At 39.6% G+C, this 23,292-nt stretch overlaps 1 protein-coding gene across 2 annotated transcripts in view; it reads right to left on the bottom strand.

The window, feature by feature from the left end:
• Positions 1-22,366, bottom strand: part of LOC106582229 (serine-aspartate repeat-containing protein I) — a 30,245-nt gene extending 7,879 nt beyond the window's left edge. For both annotated transcript variants that reach the window (XM_045704692.1, XM_045704691.1), the window contains exons 1-5: positions 22,095-22,366; positions 9,072-9,443; positions 8,908-8,961; positions 6,092-6,124; positions 5,756-5,788 (exon numbers count right to left, since the gene is read on the bottom strand). In XM_045704692.1, the coding sequence (XP_045560648.1) occupies positions 5,756-5,788; positions 6,092-6,124; positions 8,908-8,961; positions 9,072-9,443; positions 22,095-22,155 (553 nt within the window). In that variant the 5' untranslated portion in view covers positions 22,156-22,366. The remainder of the gene's footprint in view (positions 1-5,755; positions 5,789-6,091; positions 6,125-8,907; positions 8,962-9,071; positions 9,444-22,094) is intronic.
• Positions 22,367-23,292: the final 926 nt, after the last annotated feature.

Raw genomic sequence — 23,292 nt, 5'->3', positions numbered from 1 at the left:
CCCAGACCCACCTGTTCTCACCCCCATCTCCAGTGCCTGTACTACTCTCTGCCACGTCCTCAAATTTCACCATTTGGTTTCTCTCTGTCTCTCACGCTCTTTCAATATTCAGATAATGAAGCATATGATTGTTCGATTTTCTTAATGAGGGAGAATTGGTTGATGTCCAGTTTTTAGTATATGTTTTTTCAAGACAATTGACAAAAAGAGCATCAGTCAACCCATCGCGAAAGGTTGTTAGATTGAATCCCCGGGCTGACAAGGTAAACATCTGTCATTCTGCCCCTGAACAAGGCAGTAGACCTACTGTTCCTAGGCCATCCTTGTAAATAAGAATTTGTTCTTAAATGACTTGCCTAGTTAAATAAAAAATAAATATGTGACCCGTTTCAGAGCCATTTGAATGTTTTAAATTTTTCTCAAAATGCCATTTTTGGCAGAAATGCCTTCTGGAACATGTGAACTTTCATGTGCCTTAATAACAAACTTGTATGCCATCTGTAAATACGAATACAATTGTTAAATTACAAGCCTTCCTTCACTAGCCATGATTGGCTGAGATAATGAGTGGGCTGGACTTGCCGAGTTCGGAGTTCGGATTGGTCTGCCATATAGAAGGCTTCTGTCTATTTGAGCTAGTCAGTTTGAGTTGGTAATCCTGTCGAACGCGTCTTCTAAAAAAAAAAATTATCGCGTAGTGGAGCTACATAAGTGTTGCTCACTACTTTCTGGAGGCTTGAGTTTTAAAATCAGTGGAATTAGAATATGATAGCTAAAGAGATGGTGAAAACACCTGTCTCCGGATTACATCTTCAAACTAAGGGCAACCGTGGCATGGCATCCGTGACAGGGAGACGCGTCCATCATGCATGATGATGTATACGGGTAAGATAGTCTAGCTAGCTACATTTTCAGATATTACACGTTTCAAATTTTTGAAAAGGGGTTTTCATTTTAGGCTAACGTGTACTGTTAGCTAGCTAGCTAACTTTAGCTGGCTGGCTTCCTAATTAACGTTACGTGTATGACCTTATTATTCGTATCCCAGAGCCGTTTGCTTTGCTAGTTAGAGCCAAATGTTAGCTAGCTAACATTGAACATGGTTGGTTAGCTCCCAGCAGATTCATGCAGAGTAGTAACAACATTATTTGGCATTATGTTCATTGATGTTTAACTAAGTAAAGTTAGATGGCTGGCTCATTAGCTAACGTTACATGATGTGTGTGATCTTACACATAGTTTACCTAGCTAGGTTCATTGTTTACCTAGCTAGATAGCTACATGTCTTAAGCAAAAGGGTACCACACCCGTTGAATATGGCCGGTGCCAGTAAACTTAGGCAAAAAAAGCATGGCTGGCTGAATAACTCTCTGTCAGACTGGCTGGTTAGGCTGTTTTCATGTTATCTAGAGGTAAACAAATCGTTGGCCAGAGCATCTAGTGTGCGATCTGAACGCTCAGAGAGTGAAACGAGATGGGTGGGCTTAAGCTTAAGAGGGTGTAAACGATGCTGAATGGGTGCAGACAAAGAAGAGCTCTTCACTAGATACCAAAATATTCAAAGGCCATTTTCTCAAAAGTGTGTTTACAAGTTTATCAACTTTCAAAGCAGAATTACTTTCTCATTGTTCCTCAAATGCAGCATATGATATACCATTTTGTAGCTCCGAGTCTCTACTTTTATACAATGTAAAAAACACAATTTCAAATGTTGCTACATAATACCAAATCCAGGTGGTGAGTCACATATGACGTCTTGAAATAAGCAGACAGATTTAAAGCACGTTTACATTGTAATACTTATGACAGCCAACTTTCTAACTCTGCCGATAACTTTATATCATTCCCAGAAGGCATTGATTATTGAGTTATTGTTCGTTTTACACTTATACATGACTCTGTCGTTGTGCTATAGAATTTGTGACTTTTGTATCTTGTATAATAAATTCTATACATTAGTTTATACTGGATTAAGTGTACATTTTCTTTACCTGTAATTTTGTTAGATATGTTCCATCATTCCCTCCATCTTGTGCCAATATCAGTTATTTTTATGTCTTGGTTCCAATAGTTTATATTTCTTTCTAAGATGTAGTCAGATGGATAGGCTCTCTGCAAGGTTTGTATATCTATATTGGCCAGTCCAAAATTGATTTTTAATTCTGTCATGGAAATAAATCTATTTCCTATAAATGCATGTCCTATCAAGTCATTTCTGATTTCTATGCCTTTAGTTTTCCATATGGACCAATTTATCTGTGAATTCTGAAAAGCTATCCAAGGATTGTTCCATAGGGTTTTGTTTTTTGGGAGTGATAGTGGTTCTTGTAGAATCCATTTCATTTTCTTACATATTGTTATAGTGTTCTTAACTATGAAGTTGTTAATGTTCTTAGCTTTTATCCTTTGAAAATAGACACGTGAAAAGATTATGGGGGTGAGCATGCGTATCTTCAATATATACCAATTGTTCCTCTTTAGTGTATTTAACAATGTGTTTCAAGTACAAGTCCTGGGTGGTGAGTTGATACAATTTCAAATCTAAGCGGTTAAAACTACCCTCTGACTTAGGAAGACGTAAAATGTTCCTTTTTATTCTGAGTTTTATTTGCTCATATAAAGTATGTTATGGCAGAGTATACTTTTTTAAAGAATGTCTTTGGTGAGGTAAATGGTATTACCAAGTATAAATATAAAAACTTTGGAAATCATGCCATTCTGTAGAGGTTTATTCTACCTGTAAGATTTATGGGAAGATTGTTCTGTTTAAATAGATCTGCTTTCATATTGTTGAGTAATGGGATAAAGTTATCTGTATGTGTTGTCTGTTGTCACTTCTTAAACATCTTAAGTATTTCATATTTTTTGTGGTCCACTTAAAGGATTGCTGTGTAGATCTTTACTTTTTACATTTGAGTCATGTAGAAGATGTTCTTATCCAGAGTTACTTACAGTTATGGCATTCATCTTCAGATAGCTAGGTGGGACAACCACATATCACAGGCATAAAAAGTACATTTTTCCTCAATAAAGTAGCTATCATGTGCAAATGCTTGTTCGGCATATTTTTTTGGGGGGGGGGTGTTGAGGTGAGGAGGAGGATTAAGATACTGTTTGGAAGATATGCTGTCCTAGCTTCAGGGGGAAGCTAGTTCCACCATTGCCATGTGCCAGGACAGAGAAGTGCTTAGATTGGGCTAAGCGGGAGCTGCTCTCCTGTAGGGGTGGGTGGGCCAAGAGACCTGAGGTGGCAGAACGGAGTGCTCGGGTTGAGGTGTAGAGTTTTGAGCATAGCCTGAAGGTAGGAAGGGGCAGTTCCTCTTGCTGTTCCGTAGGTAAGCACCATAGTCTTGTAGAGGATGCGAGCTTCGACTGGAAGCCAGTTGAGTGTGCGGAGGCACGGGGTGACATGAGAGAACTTGGGAAGGTTGAAAATCAGGCAGATTGCTGCATTCTGGATAAGTTGCAGGGGTTTAATGGCACAAGCGGGGAGCCCAGCCAACAGCGAGTTGCAGTAGACCAGAAGGTAGAGGACAAGTGCCTGGATTAGGACTTGCGCCGTGAGTTATTATTTTGCCATTATAACATTTTCCACGTTAGTTTTATATCCTGAGATTTTAGATTATTCTGAAAATATTTTTTGCAAGGGGGCATTGAGTTTTCAATATCGGTCAGGTACTGTATATCAGGAGTTCATCTGCAAATCAAATGAGTTTATATTCATGTTTACCAATACTGATACCTGTTATGTTTGGGTCCTGTCTAATTCTTTCTGCCAGCAGTTCAATTGCCAGTGCAAACAGGAGGGGGGAGAGAGGACATCCCTGTCTTGGATATTTATATAATATTTTTATTAAATTAGTATTTCAGCTGGTAAGTTGAAAGCTTACTAAGTTTTTAATAGAAAAGGCCATTCAAGACGGTCGAAAGCCTTTTTGGCATCTACAGCCATTATTGATAAATGTATATCTTTTTTATAGCGTATTGTATTATACTGAAACATGTTCATCTATTTGTTTGTTAATGTCTATTTTTAATAAACCCTGCTTAGTTAATTCATATGTATCAAGTCCGGTTGGTCATTTTTTAAATACTTTGATGTCGTCTTAATCAACAAACTACATTATACCTAAAAACACTTTCATTCTAAACGTAAAAATGTTAGCATGAACAGACTGTTGCATGGAATGTACGTCATGATTATCAGCCAAAGAGCCTATTGAAATTTACTTTCTTCAATTAGCTAACTAACCCTGCTTTTAAGATGCGAAAAGCTGTTGGGTACCGTTTTATTTGAGCAATAGTAGGAGAAAAGACTACCAAATTAAGTTTCATCAACTGCCCAAGTGCCAGGTTATATGAACCTCATGGTTTCAGGCAATTACGCCATGTTGATGATAGAAAGCTGTGTGATCCTAGTCACCGTGCTTCTACATCTACATTGCTTGCTGTTTGGGGTTTTAGGCTGGGTTTCTGTATAGCACTTTGTGACATCGGCTGATGTAAAAAAGCTCTTTAAAAATAAATGTGATTGATTGATCCGGTTACTTGATACATTTATGTGTATTCAAAGCACTTCATCACTGGTAAGTCGCTAACACTTGTTTGCATCCAACTAGCTTTGCAAGTTAGTCCAACTAAAGTTGGCAAGTTAGCTTGTAGTAAGGACTAGTGAGTTGTATCCGCCCAAATAACAGCTATAATATTCTTCTGCATTTGGATATTTATGCAAACCTGGAGATTCCACCAAGTAGGTGTAGATATTGCCATAAGCTATTTTGAGCCATTTTGTAGGGTTGTCTCTTCAGCTGGTCTCCGGCAAGTTGAAAGGACATATAGGCAAGCCAAAAATAATCACCTTTTCTATATACCTAGACCGTTCCAAGGGCAGGCAAAGACTGGAAGTAGTTACGTGACATGTCTAAGACTAGCAAATTAGATTGAGATTAACTTCTCTCGCTAGCCAGCCAGCTAACGTCAGCTAACCAGCCAAAAATCTAGGAGTTAACAAACAGTGACAAAAGTATAATATGACAGCTTTACTAGCTTTACTAGAACAACTGTCAGTGTTAGCAGGCCGGTTAAAACATTTGAGAGGCAGAATAAGTATCATGCAAATCATTTGTTGTAACAGCCAATTATGTTAATAACGATATGTGAGGCTGCTGAAAACTCGTGTCAATAGTTTGCTTAGGATGACGCTAAAGCTAGGCTAATTACATTGGAGTAACGGGAGTACCCTACAGCTGTACCCTACTCTGGGGCATGGTCACACCTCTGCGGGTGAATCTATGCTGATTGTTGACAGAACCAGGCTGTGGCAGTCATTATGGTAAAGAACAACATCCAGAACTGGAGAGAATAGGTGGAAAGTCCCTTGAGGATGAGAACATAGAGGACTGCCCTGGAATGGATGTCAGTACAGATAGGACTGCTGCTTTAATGGCCAAGCTAAACACATAGAGGACTACAGTAGCACTACAGACTGCACAGACTAGTGGTATCTGTGACTCCAATGTTGTAGGCCTAGCTGTAACTGCAGCAGTGGAAGGTGAGCTGGATTACCTAACATTAATAAATGCCACCTCACTAAAGTCTGATAACAGAGCTTCTCAAACACAGTAACTGTTTTTTCTACTAGTTCTATAGTAAACCATCTTTACTGTCTCATCAGAAATCTGAAGTCTTATAAATGCAGAGGGGAATACTGATATTTTTGGTATTGACAGTACCACAGTAAGTAAACCATCCTTACCTGGTTCAACAGCTTCAGACAGATCTAGTTCACCTGCAATGGAAACAGACACACAGAAACAAACATAAACACAGATAAATATAAGCAGCGCATGCAGGTTGATTGATGACTGTCTGAGAGGCAGAGTTGTTTGTTCAGCATACCGGGGAAAACGCTTTGAAAACAGTGCAGGTACTACCTGAGCTATATATTTCCATTTTTCCATTTCAAGTGTTTTGTGTTTTGGGCCTAATGAACACCACTCAGATGTCAATGTCTAACTGTAGATGTGTGCAGGTGAGAGGTGATGGGGTTTACAGGTAGGAGGGGTGTGAATGTGTTGACGTTGTGTTTTACCTCCGTCTTCTGGTGCAGGCGCCGCTTCCGACTCTGAAAAACAAACAGACCATTATCAGATACCATGACTATACTGAGAGGACATCATTGGCAAAGTTCCATTAAAACAATGTGATACTTATTACAGTAATACTATTTTAACCCATCACACTTACACACTCACAGACAACAGATCTAAACTGGGATTTAGGCTGGGATATAATCTGATCGCCCCTTTTCGGCTATGCACCTTCTAAAGGGCAGCTGAACTCAAATAACAACTTAACTGGTTGAAAACATCCTATATTTACACAAAGTGTAAATAGCATAATTCTGGTCATAAAGTCAGTATCTTCCAAAACTGAGATTTACGAGATTTAGGGAATCTGTTACGTTCCGAGATACATTGGATATTTGAGGGTTGGGTTTTGATTTCAATGATGCCCACTAACACGGGGATGGTAACGCCTAGGAAGAATTGTCATGCACAGAGAAACAACTGCGCTGATTGCACTCTATCTAATAATAGCAGAACCTACAGACATCGAGACAGACCTGTCTATTATGCAGCGCCTCAGACTTGTTTACATAAGAAAATACGTTGCCATTGTTATGTTGAAAGGACACTTGGCCCGTAAGCCCTTTATCGAGTGGCCACTTGCTGATGTGACAGTGATCACTCGAATCTGCCACTCTTTTGGGCAAAATGAGAATTTAGACAGTGTACACTTGCATCCCAAATGCCAATTGTCAATATTCCAAAATTCAAAACCCATTTGCGAGTGTCTTGTGTCCAATCACAACCTGTTCTGTAGCATGATTCCCTATGAAACACTGCCAACTAGATGGTAATAGATAGTGAGAAAGTTGTAAAAACAAAACAGCACCGAAGCACACAAGCTGATTTAGCTAACGTAGCCTGCCTGCTCAATGTGCCTGCTAGCTACTAGATACTTGACAAAAATGGAACTTAGCTAGCTGTTGATTTTGGGCACTGATAAACCGTGTGTAGCTTGTCCTTTATTAAGGATAGTTTAACAGCTTGCTGATGAAGTTGTAGACATATTCTCAGAAATCAGTCCGTACTAACAGCACGTTTCTAAGCAATGGTGATTTAGCTTAGCACCACAGCAGCTGACTCGATATTGTCTGCATTGACTCGTTTTCATGCAAAAAATGTTACTTCAGAAATACTGCACAAAACAGCTTAGCACAATGTCAAATTTCACGACTAAGACCTCCTCGACAGAAACGTCAAAATGTATTACAGATTTATTGATTTACATACACTACATGACCAAAAGTATGTGGACCCCTGAACATCTCATTCCAAAATCATGGGCATTAATATAGAGTTGGTCCCCCTTTGCTGCTATAACAGTCTCCACTCTTCTGGGAAAGCTTTCCACTGGATATTGCTGCAGGGGACTTGCTTCCATTCAGCCACAAGAGCGTTAGTGAGGTTGGGCGATTAGGCCTGTCTCGCAGTCGGCGTTCCAATTCATCCCAAAGGTGTTCGATGGGTTTGAGATCAGGGCTCTGTGCAGGCCAGTCAAGTTCTTTCACACTGATCTCAACAAACCACTTCTGTATGGACCATTATTCCTCCTCCATCAAACTTTACAGTTGTCACTATGCATTCAGACAGGTAGCGTGCTCCTGGCATCCGCCAAACCCAGATTCATCTGTCGGACTGCCAGATGGTGAAGCGTGATGCATCACTCCAGAAAATGCGTTTCCACTGCTCCAGAGATCAATAGCGACGAGCTTTACACCACTCCAGATACACCTGTCAGCAACGGGTGTGACTGAAATAGCTGAATCTACTCATTTTAAGGGGTGTCCACATACACTATATATACAAAGGTATCTTCAATTAATAAACTGTTTTGAGGGTGAAGTGGTTGTGGCTATGTTGTTGCTACGGGGATTCAAGAGGGACAAACAACAATAACTTCCAGGGTATGATATAGCGATCATAGCACACCCACATCGAACCACACCCCATGAAGCAAATCACATTTTTTTTAATGAGCAGCAGCAAACCTAGGAGCAAGCCCAGGCAAAAACGGTGAGTTCAGCCGCCCTTTAAAGGCTATGTTCCCATGTTCGACTGCATTGCAGCGTTTTCCGTGCATGCAGTCTCTGTGAACATGGGAATGTGGGGGCGGCTGAGCTCATTATGCCGGCTCAATCGTAAATGATCTTTAAATGTGAAGTGAGCCATGAGGTCGATCTTCCACGGTCCGGAGTGAATCTAGGCATTCAACACCCATTTCATAATAAAGTAAGAACTGCACAGAGAGGGATGGGTGTGTGGGTGTGAGTGTGTACGCCAGCATGTGTGTTATGAAGGAGAAAACTAATATCAATTAATTTGAATTTACACTGTTAGAGGAGAGTGCATTGAGGCCTACACACTGGCAGAATCACAGTATCAATATATTTGGATATACAGTTTGAGTTCAACAGTTTAAGACTTCTTTCAGGACACTTTGGCCTTGCATTCCAACATACATTTTGTCTATAATTGAATTTCTACATTGTCCTGTGGGAACTCTAAAAGGTCATTGGCTAGAATGTCAGGGTCTGTTGCTGTGGCAGGCTGTTGACTGTCAGTCAGAGTCCTCAGAAGGAAAACTAAATTGACTCTCCCCACCGACTTCACCTGAACCTCCAGCCCCTCCATTCTAGATTCCCAAAAGTAAGGACAAACGAATCCAAGAACTCGTTCATACACAACACCACCATACAGCTAAATGAATGGAAACGGGTCACATACACTTAACAGACATGTAAAGGCCATGAATGTACTGTAGTTATATGGGGTGTCTGACCTGCAGCTTCCTCTTCTACAGCAGGTTCCTCTGCTTCTGGTTCTGCCGCCTCCGCTTCGAAACACAACAATAACCATTAACAACTGTGTGTGTGTGTGTGCGTGCGTGCGTGTGTGTGTGCGTGCATGTGTACGTGCGTGGGTGTGTGTGTGTGTGTGGCTCACCTGGTTCTGGCTCAGCTTCAGGGGCCACCTCTACTTCCACTGCTGGTTCTTCTACTACTTCTGTGTCCTCTGTCGGAGCCTCTCCTTCTGCAGCTGCAGCCTCATCCTTTGTAGCCGGAGCCTCTCCTTCTGCAGCTGCAGCCTCTTGGTCTGTAGCCGGAGCCTCCCCTTCTGCAGCTGCAGCCTCTTGGTCTGTAGTCGGAGCCACCTCAGAACTTGCAGCCTCCTCCTCTTCTGCAGCCTCCTCCACTTCTTCTGTCGGAGCCTCCTCAGCTGCTGGGGCCTCCTCTGCGGCTACTTCCTCTGCTTCTGCCTCGGGCTCTGCTGCTTCTGCCTCTGCTTCCTTTGTTTCTGGCTCAGCAGCAGGGTCTTCTGGAGAAAGGAACATATTTTTCCTTTAGCAGGCAGCAGGTATGGTGTCCCACATCACATTTTATAACATCATCAATAAATATTCAGGCAGACGTCGACTTTCAGATGGCAGGACTACTCTAGTGTGTGTGTGTGTGTGTGTGTGTGTGTGTGTGTGTGTGTGTGTGTGTGTGTGTGTGTGTGTGTGTGTGTGTGTGTGTGTGTGTGTGTGTGTTGCAGTCATAGGGGGCAGTGACATTCCCCTATTGTAAGTAAGGTGCAGCATTGTGCCAGAGAGTGTAGAGGCGAAACAGCAGACTACCTTCTCACTCCAACCCTCTTCTTTCTCTCAACCAGGCATGGCCAGCTGGCCCTAGTGGGTCACAGTGTGTGCAGGCTTTTGTTTCAGCCCTACTCCTGATCCACCTTCTGATTTAATGGGCCACACTGAATAGCTGACCAGTTGAATGAGGTGTTTGAGCTGGGTTGGAACAAAAGTCTACACACTCTATGGCCCTCAGAGACTGGAGTAGCCCATCCCTGTTCTAAAGAACAGAATCAATAGTCCTGAAACACAATCCATCAACAATGACCAAGGCAGGCATGTCATAATATGTGTGTACTGTACCGTATGTGGGAGTTTCATCAGGAAAAGAGAGACAGGGACTTAAGATTACTGTTCCTTAAGACTACTGTTCCTTAAGGAACAGTATGAATTAGGTACAGTAGTCATAAGGTACAGTTTGAATTAGGTACAGTAGTCTTAAGGAACAGTATGAATTAGGTACAGTAGTCTTAATGAACAGTAGTCTTAATGAACAGTAGTCTTAATGAACAGTAGTCTTAAGGAACAGTATGAATTAGGTACAGTAGTCTTAAGGAACAGTATGAATTAGGTACAGTAGTCTTAAGGAACAGTAGTCTTAATGAACAGTAGTCTTAAGGAACAGTAGTCTTAAGGAACAGTAGTTTTAATGAACAGTATGAATTAGGTACAGTAGTCTTAAGGTACAGTATGAATTAGGTACAGTAGTCTTAATGAACAGTAGTCTTAATGAACAGTAGTCTTAATGAACAGTAGTCTTAAGGAACAGTATGAATTAGGTACAGTAGTCTTAATGAACAGTATGTATTAGGTACAGTAGTCTTAAGGAACAGTATGTATTAGGTACAGTAGTCTTAAGGAACAGTATGTATTAGGTACAGTAGAATTAATGAACAGTAGTCTTAAGGAACAGTATGTATTAGGTACAGTAGTGTTAAGGTACAGTATGTATTAGGTATAGTAGTCTTAATGAACAGTAGTCTTAATGACCAGTAGTCTTAAGGAACAGTATGAATTAGGTACAGTAGTCTTAAGGAACAGTATGTATTAGGTACAGTAGTCTTAAGGAACAGTAGTCTTAAGGAACAGTAGTCTTAAGGTACAGTATGAATTTGGTACAGTAGTCTTAAGGAACAGTAGTCTTAATGAACAGTAGTCTTAAGGAACAGTATGAATTAGGTACAGTATTCTTAAGGTACAGTATGAATTAGGTACAGTAGTCTTAAGGAACAGTAGTCTTAAGGAACAGTAGTCTTAATGAACAGTAGTCTTAAGGAACAGTATGAATTAGGTACAGTAGTCTTAAGGTACAGTATGAATTAGGTACAGTAGTCTTAAGGAACAGTAGTCTTAATGAACAGTAGTCTTAACCTGTCTGGGCTAGGGGTTAGTATTTTCACGGCCGGATGAAAAACGTACCCAATTTAAACAGGTTATTACTCTGGCCCAGAAACTAGAATATGCATATTATTAGTAGATTTGGATAGAAAACACTCTGACGTTTCTAAAACTGTTTGAATGGTGTCTGTGAGTATAACAGAACTCATATGGCAGGCAAAATCCTGAGAGAATTCCAAGCAGGAAGTGGAAAGTCAGAATTGTAGTTCTTCTTTTGATTCTCTATCGAAACTACAGTGTCTATGGGGGACATTGCACTTCCTAAGGCTTCCATTGGCTGTCTAAAGCCTTCAGAAAGTGGTTTGAGCATTTTCCTGTCACTGGGCAGATAATAGGAGCTCAGTTACTGAGTGGTCTGCCTGGCAACAAAGGGATTGGATATGCTCGGTCCCGCAAGCACGCCCCTCCTTCTTTTTCTTCTTGAATGAATATGCTATTGTCCGGTTGGAATATTATCGCAATTTTACGTTAAAAATACCATAAAGATTGATTTTAAACAGCGTTTGACATGCTTTTAAGTACGGTAATGGAACATGTTGACTTTTCGTCTCTCGTTCCGCGCTCGCGCGTTATGCCTTTGGATAAGTGATCTGTACGCATGAACTAAACAGAGGTATTTGTACATAAATATGGATTATTTCGAACAAAAAACACATTTGTTGTGGAAGTAGCAGTCCTGGGAGTGCATTCTGACAAAGATCAGCAAAGGTAAGAGAATATTTCTAATACTAATTCTGAGTTTAGGTTGCCCCGAACTTGGCGGGTGTCTGAATAACTCGTCGTGATGGCTGAGCTCAGTACTCAGAATATTGAAAAATGTGCTTTCTCCGTAAAGCTATTGTAAAATCTGACACAGCGGTTGCATCCATGGGTAGTCTATCTATAATTCTTAAAATAATTGTTATATATTTTGTCAACGTTTATGATGAGTATTTTTGTAAATTGATGTGCACATTCACCGGACGTTTTGGTGGGAATACATTTTCTGAACATCACGCGCCAATGTAAAATGCTGTTTTGGATATAAATATGAACTTTAGCGAACAAAACATACATGTATTGTGTAACATAATGTCCTAGGAGTGTCATCTGATGAAGATCGTCAAAGGTTAGTGCTTCATTTAGCTGTGTTTTGGGTTTTATTGACACATGTCCTTGCTTGGAAAATGGCTGTGTGATTATTTTTGTCTATGTACTCTCCTAACATAATCTAATGTTTTGCTTTCACTGTAAAGCCTTTTTGAAATCGGACAATGTGGTTAGATTAACGAGAAGTTTATCTTTAAAATGGTGTAAAATAGTTGTATGTTTGAGAAAGTTGAATTATGACATTTTGTTGTTTTTGAATTTTCCGCCCTGATATTTCACTGGCTGTGTCCCGCAGGTGGGACGCTAGCATCCCACCTAGCCCATAGAAGTTAAGACTACTGTACCTAATACATACTGTTCCTTAAGACTACTGTACCTAATTCATACTGTTCCTTAAGACTACTGTACCTAATTCATACTGTTCCTTAAGACTACTGTACCTAATACATACTGTTCCTTAAGACTACTGTACCTAATTCATACTGTTCCTTAAGACTACTGGTCATTAAGACTACTGTTCCTTAAGACTACTGTATCTAATTCATACTGTACCTTAAGACTACTGTACCTAATACATACTGTTCCTTAAGACTACTGTACCTAATACATACTGTTCATTAAGAGTACTGTACCTAATTCATACTATTCCTTAAGACTACTGGTCATTAAGACTACTGTTCCTTAAGACTACTGTATCTAATTCATACTGTACCTTAAGACTACTGTACCTAATACATACTGTTCCTTAAGACTACTGTACCTAATTCATACTGTTCATTAAGACTACTGGTCATTAAGACTACTGTTCCTTAAGACTACTGTTCCTAATTCATACTGTTCCTTAAGACTACTGTACCTAATACATACTGTTCATTAAGAGTACTGTACCTAATTCATACTATTCCTTAAGACTACTGTTCCTAATTCATACTGTTCCTTAAGACTACTGTACCTAATTCATACTGTTCCTTAAGACTACTGTTCATTAAGACTACTGTACCTAATACATACTGTTCCTTAAGACTACTGTTCATTAAGGCTACTGTTCATTAAGACTACTGTACCTAATTCATACTGTTCATTAAGACTACTGTACCTAATACATACTGTTCCTTAAGACTACTGTACCTAATACATACTGTTCATTAAGAGTACTGTACCTAATTCATACTATTCCTTAAGACTACTGTACCTAATACATACTGTTCTTAAGACTACTGTACCTAATACATACTGTTCCTTAAGACTACTGTTCATTAAGACTACTGTACCTAATACATACTGTTCCTTAAGACTACGGTACCTAATACATACTGTTCATTAAGACTACTGTACCTAATTCATACTATTCCTTAAGACTGCTGTACCTAATACATACTGTTCTTAAGACTACTGTACCTAATACATACTGTTCCTTAAGACTACTGTACCTAATTCATACTATTCCTTAAGACTACTGTACCTAATACATACTGTTCTTAAGACTACTGTACCTAATACATACTGTTCCTTAAGACTACTGTTCATTAAGACTACTGTACCTAATACATACTGTTCCTTAAGACTACTGTACCTAATACATACTGTTCATTAAGACTACTGTACCTAATTCATACTGTTCCTTAAGACTACTGTACCTAATACATACTGTTCCTTAAGACTACTGTACCTAATACATACTGTTCATTAAGAGTACTGTACCTAATACATACTGTTCATTAAGAGTACTGTACCTAATTCATACTATTCCTTAAGACTACTGTACCTAATACATACTGTTCCTTAAGACTACTGTTCATTAAGACTACTGTACCTAATACATACTGTTCCTTAAGACTACTGTACCTAATACATACTGTTCATTAAGACTACTGTACCTAATTCATACTATTCCTTAAGACTACTGTACCTAATACATACTGTTCTTAAGACTACTGTACCTAATACATACTGTTCCTTAAGACTACTGTTCATTAAGACTACTGTACCTAATACATACTGTTCCTTAAGACTACTGTACCTAATTCATACTGTTCCTTAAGACTACTGGTCATTAAGACTACTGTTCCTTAAGACAACTGCAACTTAAACATACTGCACATACATGTGGGTGGGGGATCCACATACAATTATACAGCGTGTTGCTGTTCTCTGATATCAGAGCTTTTCTTAGCTGTATGACGTGTGTGTGTGTGTGTGTGTGTGTGTGTGTGTGTGTGTGTGTGTGTGTGTGTGTGTGTGTGTGTGTGTGTGTGTGTGTGTGTGTGTGTGTGTATGTATGTGTGTGTGTGTGTGTGTGTGTGTGTGTGTGTGTTAAATAGACAGCCTCCCCCCTATATTCCATGTGTGTGTTAAATAGACATCCTCCCCCATATATTCCATCTGTGTGTTAAATAGACAGCCTCCCCCATATATTCCATCTGTGTGTTAAATAGACAGCCTCCCCATATATTCCATCTGTGTGTTAAATAGACACCCTCCCCCATATATTCCATCTGTGTGTTAAATAGACAGCCTCCCCATATATTCCATCTGTGTGTTAAATAGACAGCCTCCCCCCTATATTCCATCTGTGTGTTAAATAGACAGCCTCCCCCCTATATTCCATCTGTGTGTTAAATAGACAGCCTCCCCCCTGTATTCCATGTTTGTGTTAAATATACAGCCTCCCCCATATATTCCATGTGTGTGTTAAATAGACAGCCTCCCCCCTATATTCCATCTGTGTGTTAAATAGACAGCCTCCCCCCTGTATTCCATGTTTGTGTTAAATATACAGCCTCCCCCATATATTCCATGTGTGTGTTAAATAGACAGCCTCCCCCCTATATTCCGTGTGTGTGTGTGTGTGTGTGTGTGTGTGTGTGTGTGTGTGTGTGTGTGTGTGTGTGTGTGTGTGTGTGTGTGCGCTAAATATATATATTTGTTCACCTTTATTTAACCAGCTAGGCTATTTGAGAACAAGTTCTCATTTACAACTGCGACCTGGCCAAGATAAAGCAAAGCAGTTCGACACATACAACAACACAGAGTTACACATGGAATAAACAAACATACAGTAAATAATACAGTAGAAAAAGTCTATATACAGTGTGTGCAAATGAGGTAAGATAAGGGAGGTACGGCAATAAATAAATAGACAGCCTCCCTCCTATATTCCATGTGTGTGTGTGTATGTGTTAACTAGACAGCCTCCCCCCTATGTTCCATGTGTGTGTTAAATAGACAGCCTCCCCATATATTCCATCTGTGTGTTAAATAGACAGCCTCCATTCTATATTAGGAACTATAGGAGGCTGGATGATATTGGCAGAGTTACCCACACACACACACACACATCCACACAAACACACAGAGTCAATGAGAGATGAGAGAGAGCAGACCCTCCCCTACACGGTGCTGTAATAAAAGCAGGGCAAACTACAACTCAAGGAGTTTAACTACATGGGCAGTTCTGACTCTGACATTCAGTAACAGACTGTAATATACTGTAACAGACTGTAATATACTGTAACAGACTATAATATACTGTAACAGACTATAATATACTGTAACAGACTGTCATATACTGTAACAGACTATAATATACTGTAACAGACTGTAATATACTGTAACAGACTGTAATATACTGTAACAGACTGTTATATACTGTAACAGACTATAATATACTGTAACAGACTGTAATATACTGTAACAGACTGTAATATACTGTAACAGACTGTAATATACTGTAACTTGTCATTGCCATAGGAACCTAAAGAGAATACACAACATGGGCTCCATTTTATACACGCAGCGCAGATTCAGGCAGTTCACCTGTGACACAAGTCAGTATTCGACATCTATTCATATCTGAGGATGTCGGGCGATGACATGGAAACCGGCCAGTAGAAGTAACTATTACCTTCAAGTAGGTTTCAGTTTTGCATCTGCCTCCAAAGGTTGCATGTTCGAATTCAGCGAAAGTAATTTTTTATATTTTTTGGTTTTAAGCTTACCCCAAACCTTAACACTTAACCATTCAGAGTTAATGCCTAACCTTAAGAATTCTGAGTTAATGCCTAAACTTAACCTTAAACACTTTGTTTGAAACAACTTCAAAATTGGACATTTGAGAAACATGGATGAACGTCTAATTCTGACATGAGACTTTTAGAGCTTGTATAAAATCCATACTGTACAATAAGCTGTGAGAGTTAATGAGTAATTGTGTGGGTAACCTTGCCAATGCGTGAGGTGGTTGACAGGTAATGTTCAGGTGAGTTAGAACAGGGGTTCCTAAACTCGGTCCTGCATGGGAGCCCCCTGGATGCAGTTTTATTTTGTTGCCCTAGCACTACACAGCTGATTATAATAATCAAAGCTTGATGATGAGTTGGTCATTTGAATCAGCTGTGTAGTCCTTGGGTAAAAACCAAAACGTGCACCCAGGGGGGGCCCTAGGACCAAGTTTGGGAAACCCTGAGTTAGAACAATGTGTTCTCAGGTATTACTATTGTGTGGCGGCGTAGACCCCTGTTGTTGTTTCTGCCTGTTTCAGCTGGCCCTGTAGAATAACACACTACTTTTGGCCAGACAGAGCACAATGGACAACAGGATAATGCACTGTGGGGAATAGCGTGCCATTTCATATGTACCAGTTGTTTAGATTTTCTGGAGGTTCACAGTAGAATCCAGGTGGTTCACAGAACTACTGATCTAGAAAATTCTACGGAACCACTGATCTAGAATAGTTACTGCTGCTCCTGTCTTTACATGAAGACATGTAGGAATGTAGGACATGTCTATGTAGGAATACCCATACCTGCATTCTAAATAGAAGCCATTTTTGGTATGTAAAAACTGAAAGTTTTATAGTATGAGACATTTAAAAGATTGAGTATGCTTTAAATGCCAAGATGTCGTACTCATTTCACCCTTTTATCTAGTAGGATTCGCTGCACAATATTGAGGAAAATAATAGTATTTTCAGATTCATGTGTGTTTGACAACAGCTGATAATCAGCTGATGATCAAAGAAGGGGATGGGATGTAGCAAAATGAACAAATGGTGTGAAACAACACAATTGTCCATTAGTTGACACATTCTCAGTACACTGTAAAAAATATGTGTTGAATCTACTTTAAAAAGGCAACAATTTAAACACAATATTATTGAGTATATGTCATTTCCTATATTCAAATTTACACAATTAAAGTTAAGTCCAGGGAAATAAGAATAACCATAAAAAGAATTTGGTTTAATAATATAAACATAGGCCTATATGAGTTTTACTTCATCTCCTTGATGAGTTACTTTTAGTGATTGTGTCTTAACATTTACATTTAAAAAATGTATTTGTTAATTTGCTATTTAACAGCTTCGGCAGGCATTGTTGAGCGCAGTGCTCAATCCATCTGCAGTAACTGGAGGTAGAACTGCAAGCATTGCAATGTGCTGCATTTGCCTCTGTCATTTGGAAATGGGCAGTCTCATCATTGAATGTAAATTTGCCTGTGAAATTGTGAAAATTATGATAATGCCCTTTTAGTGTAAGTGCTGTTTGAAAAGACCGCCTGAAATTTTTTGCCTGTTTTGGTGGGATGGATTTTGGCCTTCGATGGTGACATCACCATGGAGTAAATTTGTTAATAGACTGATAAGAAAGATAGTTCCAAACCTCTCTGCCAATAACAGTTTTCCTCTCCCCACTCAGACCACTCCCAGTCAGTCCAAGCAAACTTATTGCTTGAGAAATTGCACATTTTTTCTCCATTTTAATTGAAAACAATCACAGTAAGGTACTTAATTGTTACCCAGAAATTATTTGATTGTAAGCGGTGCGTAACTGGCTGCAGGGAAGTCAGGCGCAGGAGCGCAGAAATGGATAACAACCGGAGCACTTTAATGAGGCAAAACAAACTGCACCCAGAACAGCGAAATATGGGTTGAAATAACCCGTCGCCAAACCAGTCTGAAGTGCACAAACACTTACAACTAACAATTCCACACACAGACATGGGGGGAACAGAGGGTATTATACACGTCAAGTAATGAGGGAAATTAAACCAGGTGTGCGGGAAAACAAGACAAAATAAATGGAAAATGAAAGGTGGATCGGCGATGGCTGAAAGACCGGTGACGTCGACCGCGGAACGCCGCCCGAACAAGGAGAGGAACCAACTTCGGCGGAAGTCGTAACATTGATATTGAGATAAAATGGCTGCATTGAACCTTTAATGAACTGGCTTCAGATCCCAGCCAGAGTCTACCAAAGGGTGGGTGTGGCAGCCAAGAATAATATTAATAATAATGTATCACAACATTCACCAACATGACTAAAGCCAGGTGAGACTAATAACTCATATATCAACAGATTGTGACCAATACTGGTATTAGTTAATCATTCTTCAAGCCAGATGCCTGTGTCCCTGCTAGTTGTGGACTTGAGGCTGTTCAGAGGAAAACACAAAGGTCTGCTGGTGAGAGAGAGAGAGAGAGAGAGAGAGAGAGAGAGAGAGAGAGAGAGAGAAAAAAAAGAGAGCGGGGGAAGTGAGAAAGCGAAAGAAAGAGAGGAGACAGACAGACAGTATAGGAGTAGAAAGAAAGAAAGAAAGAAAGAAAGAAAGAAAGAAAGAAAGAAAGAAAGAAAGAAAGAAAGAAAGAAAGAAAGAAAGAAAGTAAAGAGAGCGGGGAAGTGAGAAAGCGAAAGAAAGAGAGGAGACAGACAGACAGTATAGGAGTAGAAAGAAAGAAAGAAAGAAAGAAAGAAAGAAAGAAAGAAAGAAAGAAAGAAAGAAAGAAAGAAAGAAAGAAAGAGAGCATGGACACAGCTAGACAGTAAAACGTCACATGGTCCACACCCCACATAACATTTCCAGTGGGACACACCCTTAAGAGACTCAATCAAATGTATTTTATGAAGCCCTTTTTACATCAGCAGTTGTCACAAAATGTTTTATTAAACACATTTCTACCAGTGTCCACACGCTATAGAATAGACACATGCAGTAGGCCACAACCTATAGGACTATATATATACAGTAGAACACATCTACACAACAGCATCATATCTTGGTAAATAACATTTTACATAAATACATGATGATATCTGACACACAGCCAAGTGTGTATATAATGATAAATTAGAGCAGGTTTATAAACATTTTTTATTTTATTCTGCATTTCAGCCTCAGGTACAGATAGACAGACAGTATGTACTAGAAGTGGCAGGTGTGAAAGGTTTGTACTTAAAGACCCAGTGAATTCCAAAACGTGATTTTCCTGTGTTTTATATACACTGAGTGTACAAAACCTTAGGAACACCTTCCTAATATTGGGTTGTACCCCCTTTTGCCCTCAGAACAGCCTCAATTTTTCAAGGCATGGACTCTATAAGGTGTCGAAAGTGTTCGACAGGGATGCTAGCCCATGTTGACTCCAATGCTTCCCACAGTTGTGTCAAGTTGGCTGGATGTCCTTTGGGTGGTGGACCATTCTTGATACACACGGGAAACTGTTGAGCATGATAACCCAGCTGCGTTGCAGTTCTTGACACAAACCGATGCGCCTGGCACATATTACCATACCCCGTTCAAAGGCACCTAAATATTTTGTCTTGCCCATTCACCCTCTGAATGGCAAACATACACAATCCATGTCTCAATTGTCTCAAGGCTTAAAAATCCTTCTTTAACGTGTCTCCTCCCCTTCATCTACACTGATTTGAAGTGGATTTAATCAAGTGACATCTTTAAGGGATCATGGCTTTCACCTGTATTCACCTGGTCAGTCTATGTCATGGAATGACCAGGTGTTCCTAATATTTTGTACACTCAGTGTATATTTCCACACTATGAGGTTGGAATAATACTGTGAAATTGTGAACATTATGATAACGCCCTTTTAGTGTAGAGGAGAGTAGGCTAACTTCGAGGAGGCAGGTAGTCTAGTGGTTAGAGTGTTGGGCCAGTAACCAAAAGGTTGCTAGATCAAATTCCTGTACTGACAAGGTAAAAATCTGTTGTTCTACCCCTGAACAAGGCAGTTAAACCACATTCAGCATCACTTCGTCAAGGGAAATATAGTGTTCTTTCTAACAAAGATATCAACATATAATTAGAATTCTGTGGTCTAAAGTACTTAAGTAACAATACTTTATAGTACTACATGAGTAGTGTTTTTGGGGTATTTGTACTTTACTTTACTATTTATATTTTTGACAACTTTTACTTTTACTTCACTACATTCCCAAAGAAAATCTGGTAGTTTTTGCTCCATACATTTTACCTGACACCCAAAAGTACTCATTACATGTTGAATGCTTAGCAGGACAGGAAAATGGTCCAATTCACGCAAGAGAACACATGGTCATCCCTACTGCCTCTGATCTGGCAGACTCACTTAACACAAATGCATAGTTTGTAAATTATATCTGATTGTTGGAGTGCTCCCCTGGCTATCTGTATATTTGAAAAACAAGAAATATAAGGAATTTGAAATGATTTATACTTTTACTTTTGATACTTAAATATATCTTAGCAATTCTATTTACTTTTGATACTTAAGTATATATAAAACCAAATACTTTTAGACTTTTACTCAAGTAGTATTTTACTGGGTGACTTTCACTTTTACTTGAGTAACTTTCAATTAAAGGTATCTATACTTTTACTCAAGTATGATAATTGGGTACTTTTCCCACCACTGCTAGAATTCATGTAAACATTACAGTATTTAAAACATAGCTTGTCCAAAAAAAAGTGGTCTCTTGGCACAACTTGTTGAGCCGCGGGACAGGGTAAGTTAAGCCACCTACACATTTCTGTACTGAATACAATATTACCACTACCTTTTTAAAACCATGTTTATCTATATTAACCAAACACAATTCAACACCATCACAATAGCTTTTTTGCCTCTTAATAATTGTAATCATATTTTAACACAGGATTACACCTAACAAACACACAAAAAATGTAAACACTTTTAACATAGGCCAGACCCTGTTGTCACCTCATATCCCAGAGATAATGCCTTGCATTATACCTGGGAAGAAAATACTTTAATTTGCTCAACTTGTCATTGGCTCATCCATTGGCTCATTTTACGCCATGGCCATCGGCTCAACTTACACCAAAGGCAAACATTTTGACTATTTTAGACAACACAGCTACAAGGATGCATTTTCATGCTAGGTTTAGGATCTTATAATTAAGCTTATACACCCAACTGATGTATAGAACAATCTTAAAATGATCTACTTTGTTTTAGAAACAAGCATCATGAAACCTCCAACACAATAAATTCATTTGACCTGGTGAAAATCTTTTTTTGGAGCTAAATTGCTTGCCACTTTTTCCATATGGACCTCGTCCTAAATATTTTGTCAAATGATCAATTTTGTGTATGGCCTCCTAGAAACAAGGGTGGCTCAACTTACCCCACTCTCCCCTAAGAGCTTTTTTAAAAGATTGGCTGAAATTTCGACCTGTTTTGGTGGGATGGCGTTTTGGCGTGCCTGGTGACACCACCAGGCAGTAAATGAGTTAATAGACCACCAATAAAGAGAGTTCCAAACCTCTGCCTATAACAGCTAGTTTTCAGTTTCCCCCTCCCCACTCAGACCACTCTCAGACAGTCCTAGCTAAATTCTTGCTTGAGAAATTGCTCATTGCTAAGAAACAATTTTAGACAATTTTAATTGAAAACAATCACAGTAAGGTACTAATTGTTACCCAGAAATGATTTGATATTGAGATAAAAATGGCTGCATTGGGCCTTTAACTAACCTCTCAAGTAGAAACAGAAACATAAAGCACCATAAAACCAGTTGTAAAAATGCTTACCAAAGTACATTAGTGGATGTAAAAGTGCTTACCTTGTGTCTTGGCTCCAATCACCAAACTGCCCAGCAGGAGAATCCACAGGTATGACATCATGGGAACAGTGTTCTGAATTACAAAACTGGAGTTTTAAACTTCTCTATTGAATAGTGAGCATAAAATAATAAAAGTAGTAATGATGATGGTGATGATGTTTCTGGTAATGTATACTAGCTATGTGTATGATGTGGTATGATGTGCGATGGCTATATTCTCATGTTGCCTTCTCCTCTGCTGCAGCTCCAATCTTCTCATGTATTCTTTTGTCTGTACATGGACCCAACTTTAGGGGGTGTGTCTTTGTCCCAGCCACACCCCAGACAGAGTAACTGATAGTTGAGTGGCAGGGTTGGGGAGTAACAGATTACATCGAATCAAATCAAATTGTATTTGTCACATGTGCCGAATACAACAGGTTACAACCTTACAGTGAAATGCTTATTTACAAGCCCTTAACCAACAATGCAGTTTTAAGAAAAATACCTACAAAAATAAGAAATAAAAGTAACAAACAATTAAGAGCAGCAGTAAAATAACAATAGCGTGGCTATATACAGGGGGTACTGATACAGAGTCAATGATCGGGGGCACCGATTAGTCGAAGTAATTGAGGTAATATATACATGTAGGTAGAGTTATTAAAGTGACTTATGCATAGATAATAACAGAGATTATCAGCAGAATAAAATAGGGGGGGGGGGCAATGCAAATAGTCTGGGTAGCCATTTGATTAGATGTTCAGGAGTCTTATGGCTTGGGGGTAGAAGCTGTTTACAAGCCTTTTGGACCTAGACTTGGCGCTACCGCTTGCCGTGCGGTAGTAGAGAGAACAGTCTATGACTAGGGTGGCTGGAGTCTTTGACACTTTTTAGGGCCTTCCTCTGACACCGCCTGGTATAGAGGTCCTGGATGGCAGGAAGATTTGCCCCAGTGATGTACTGGTCCATACGCACTACCTTCTGCAGTGCCTTGTGGTCGGAGGCTGAGCAGTTTCCCTACCATGCAGTCCCACTGTAGCTCAGTTGGTAGAGCATGGCGCTTGCAACGCCAGGGTTGTGGGTTCGATTCCCACGGGGGGGGGCGGTATTTAAAATGTAATAAAATGTACGCACTCCACTATAAGTCGCTCTGGATAAGAGCATCTGCTAAAATGACTAAAAATGTTTTTTGGGCCTTCCCTGTAGCTCAGTTGGT

Source organism: Salmo salar, chromosome ssa21 (genome assembly GCF_905237065.1).
Source record: "Salmo salar chromosome ssa21, Ssal_v3.1, whole genome shotgun sequence".
Taxonomy (NCBI): Eukaryota; Metazoa; Chordata; class Actinopteri; order Salmoniformes; family Salmonidae; genus Salmo; species Salmo salar.
The sequence above is the reverse complement of the archived record's forward strand: the minus strand, read 5'-3'. Positions and strand labels throughout refer to the sequence as shown.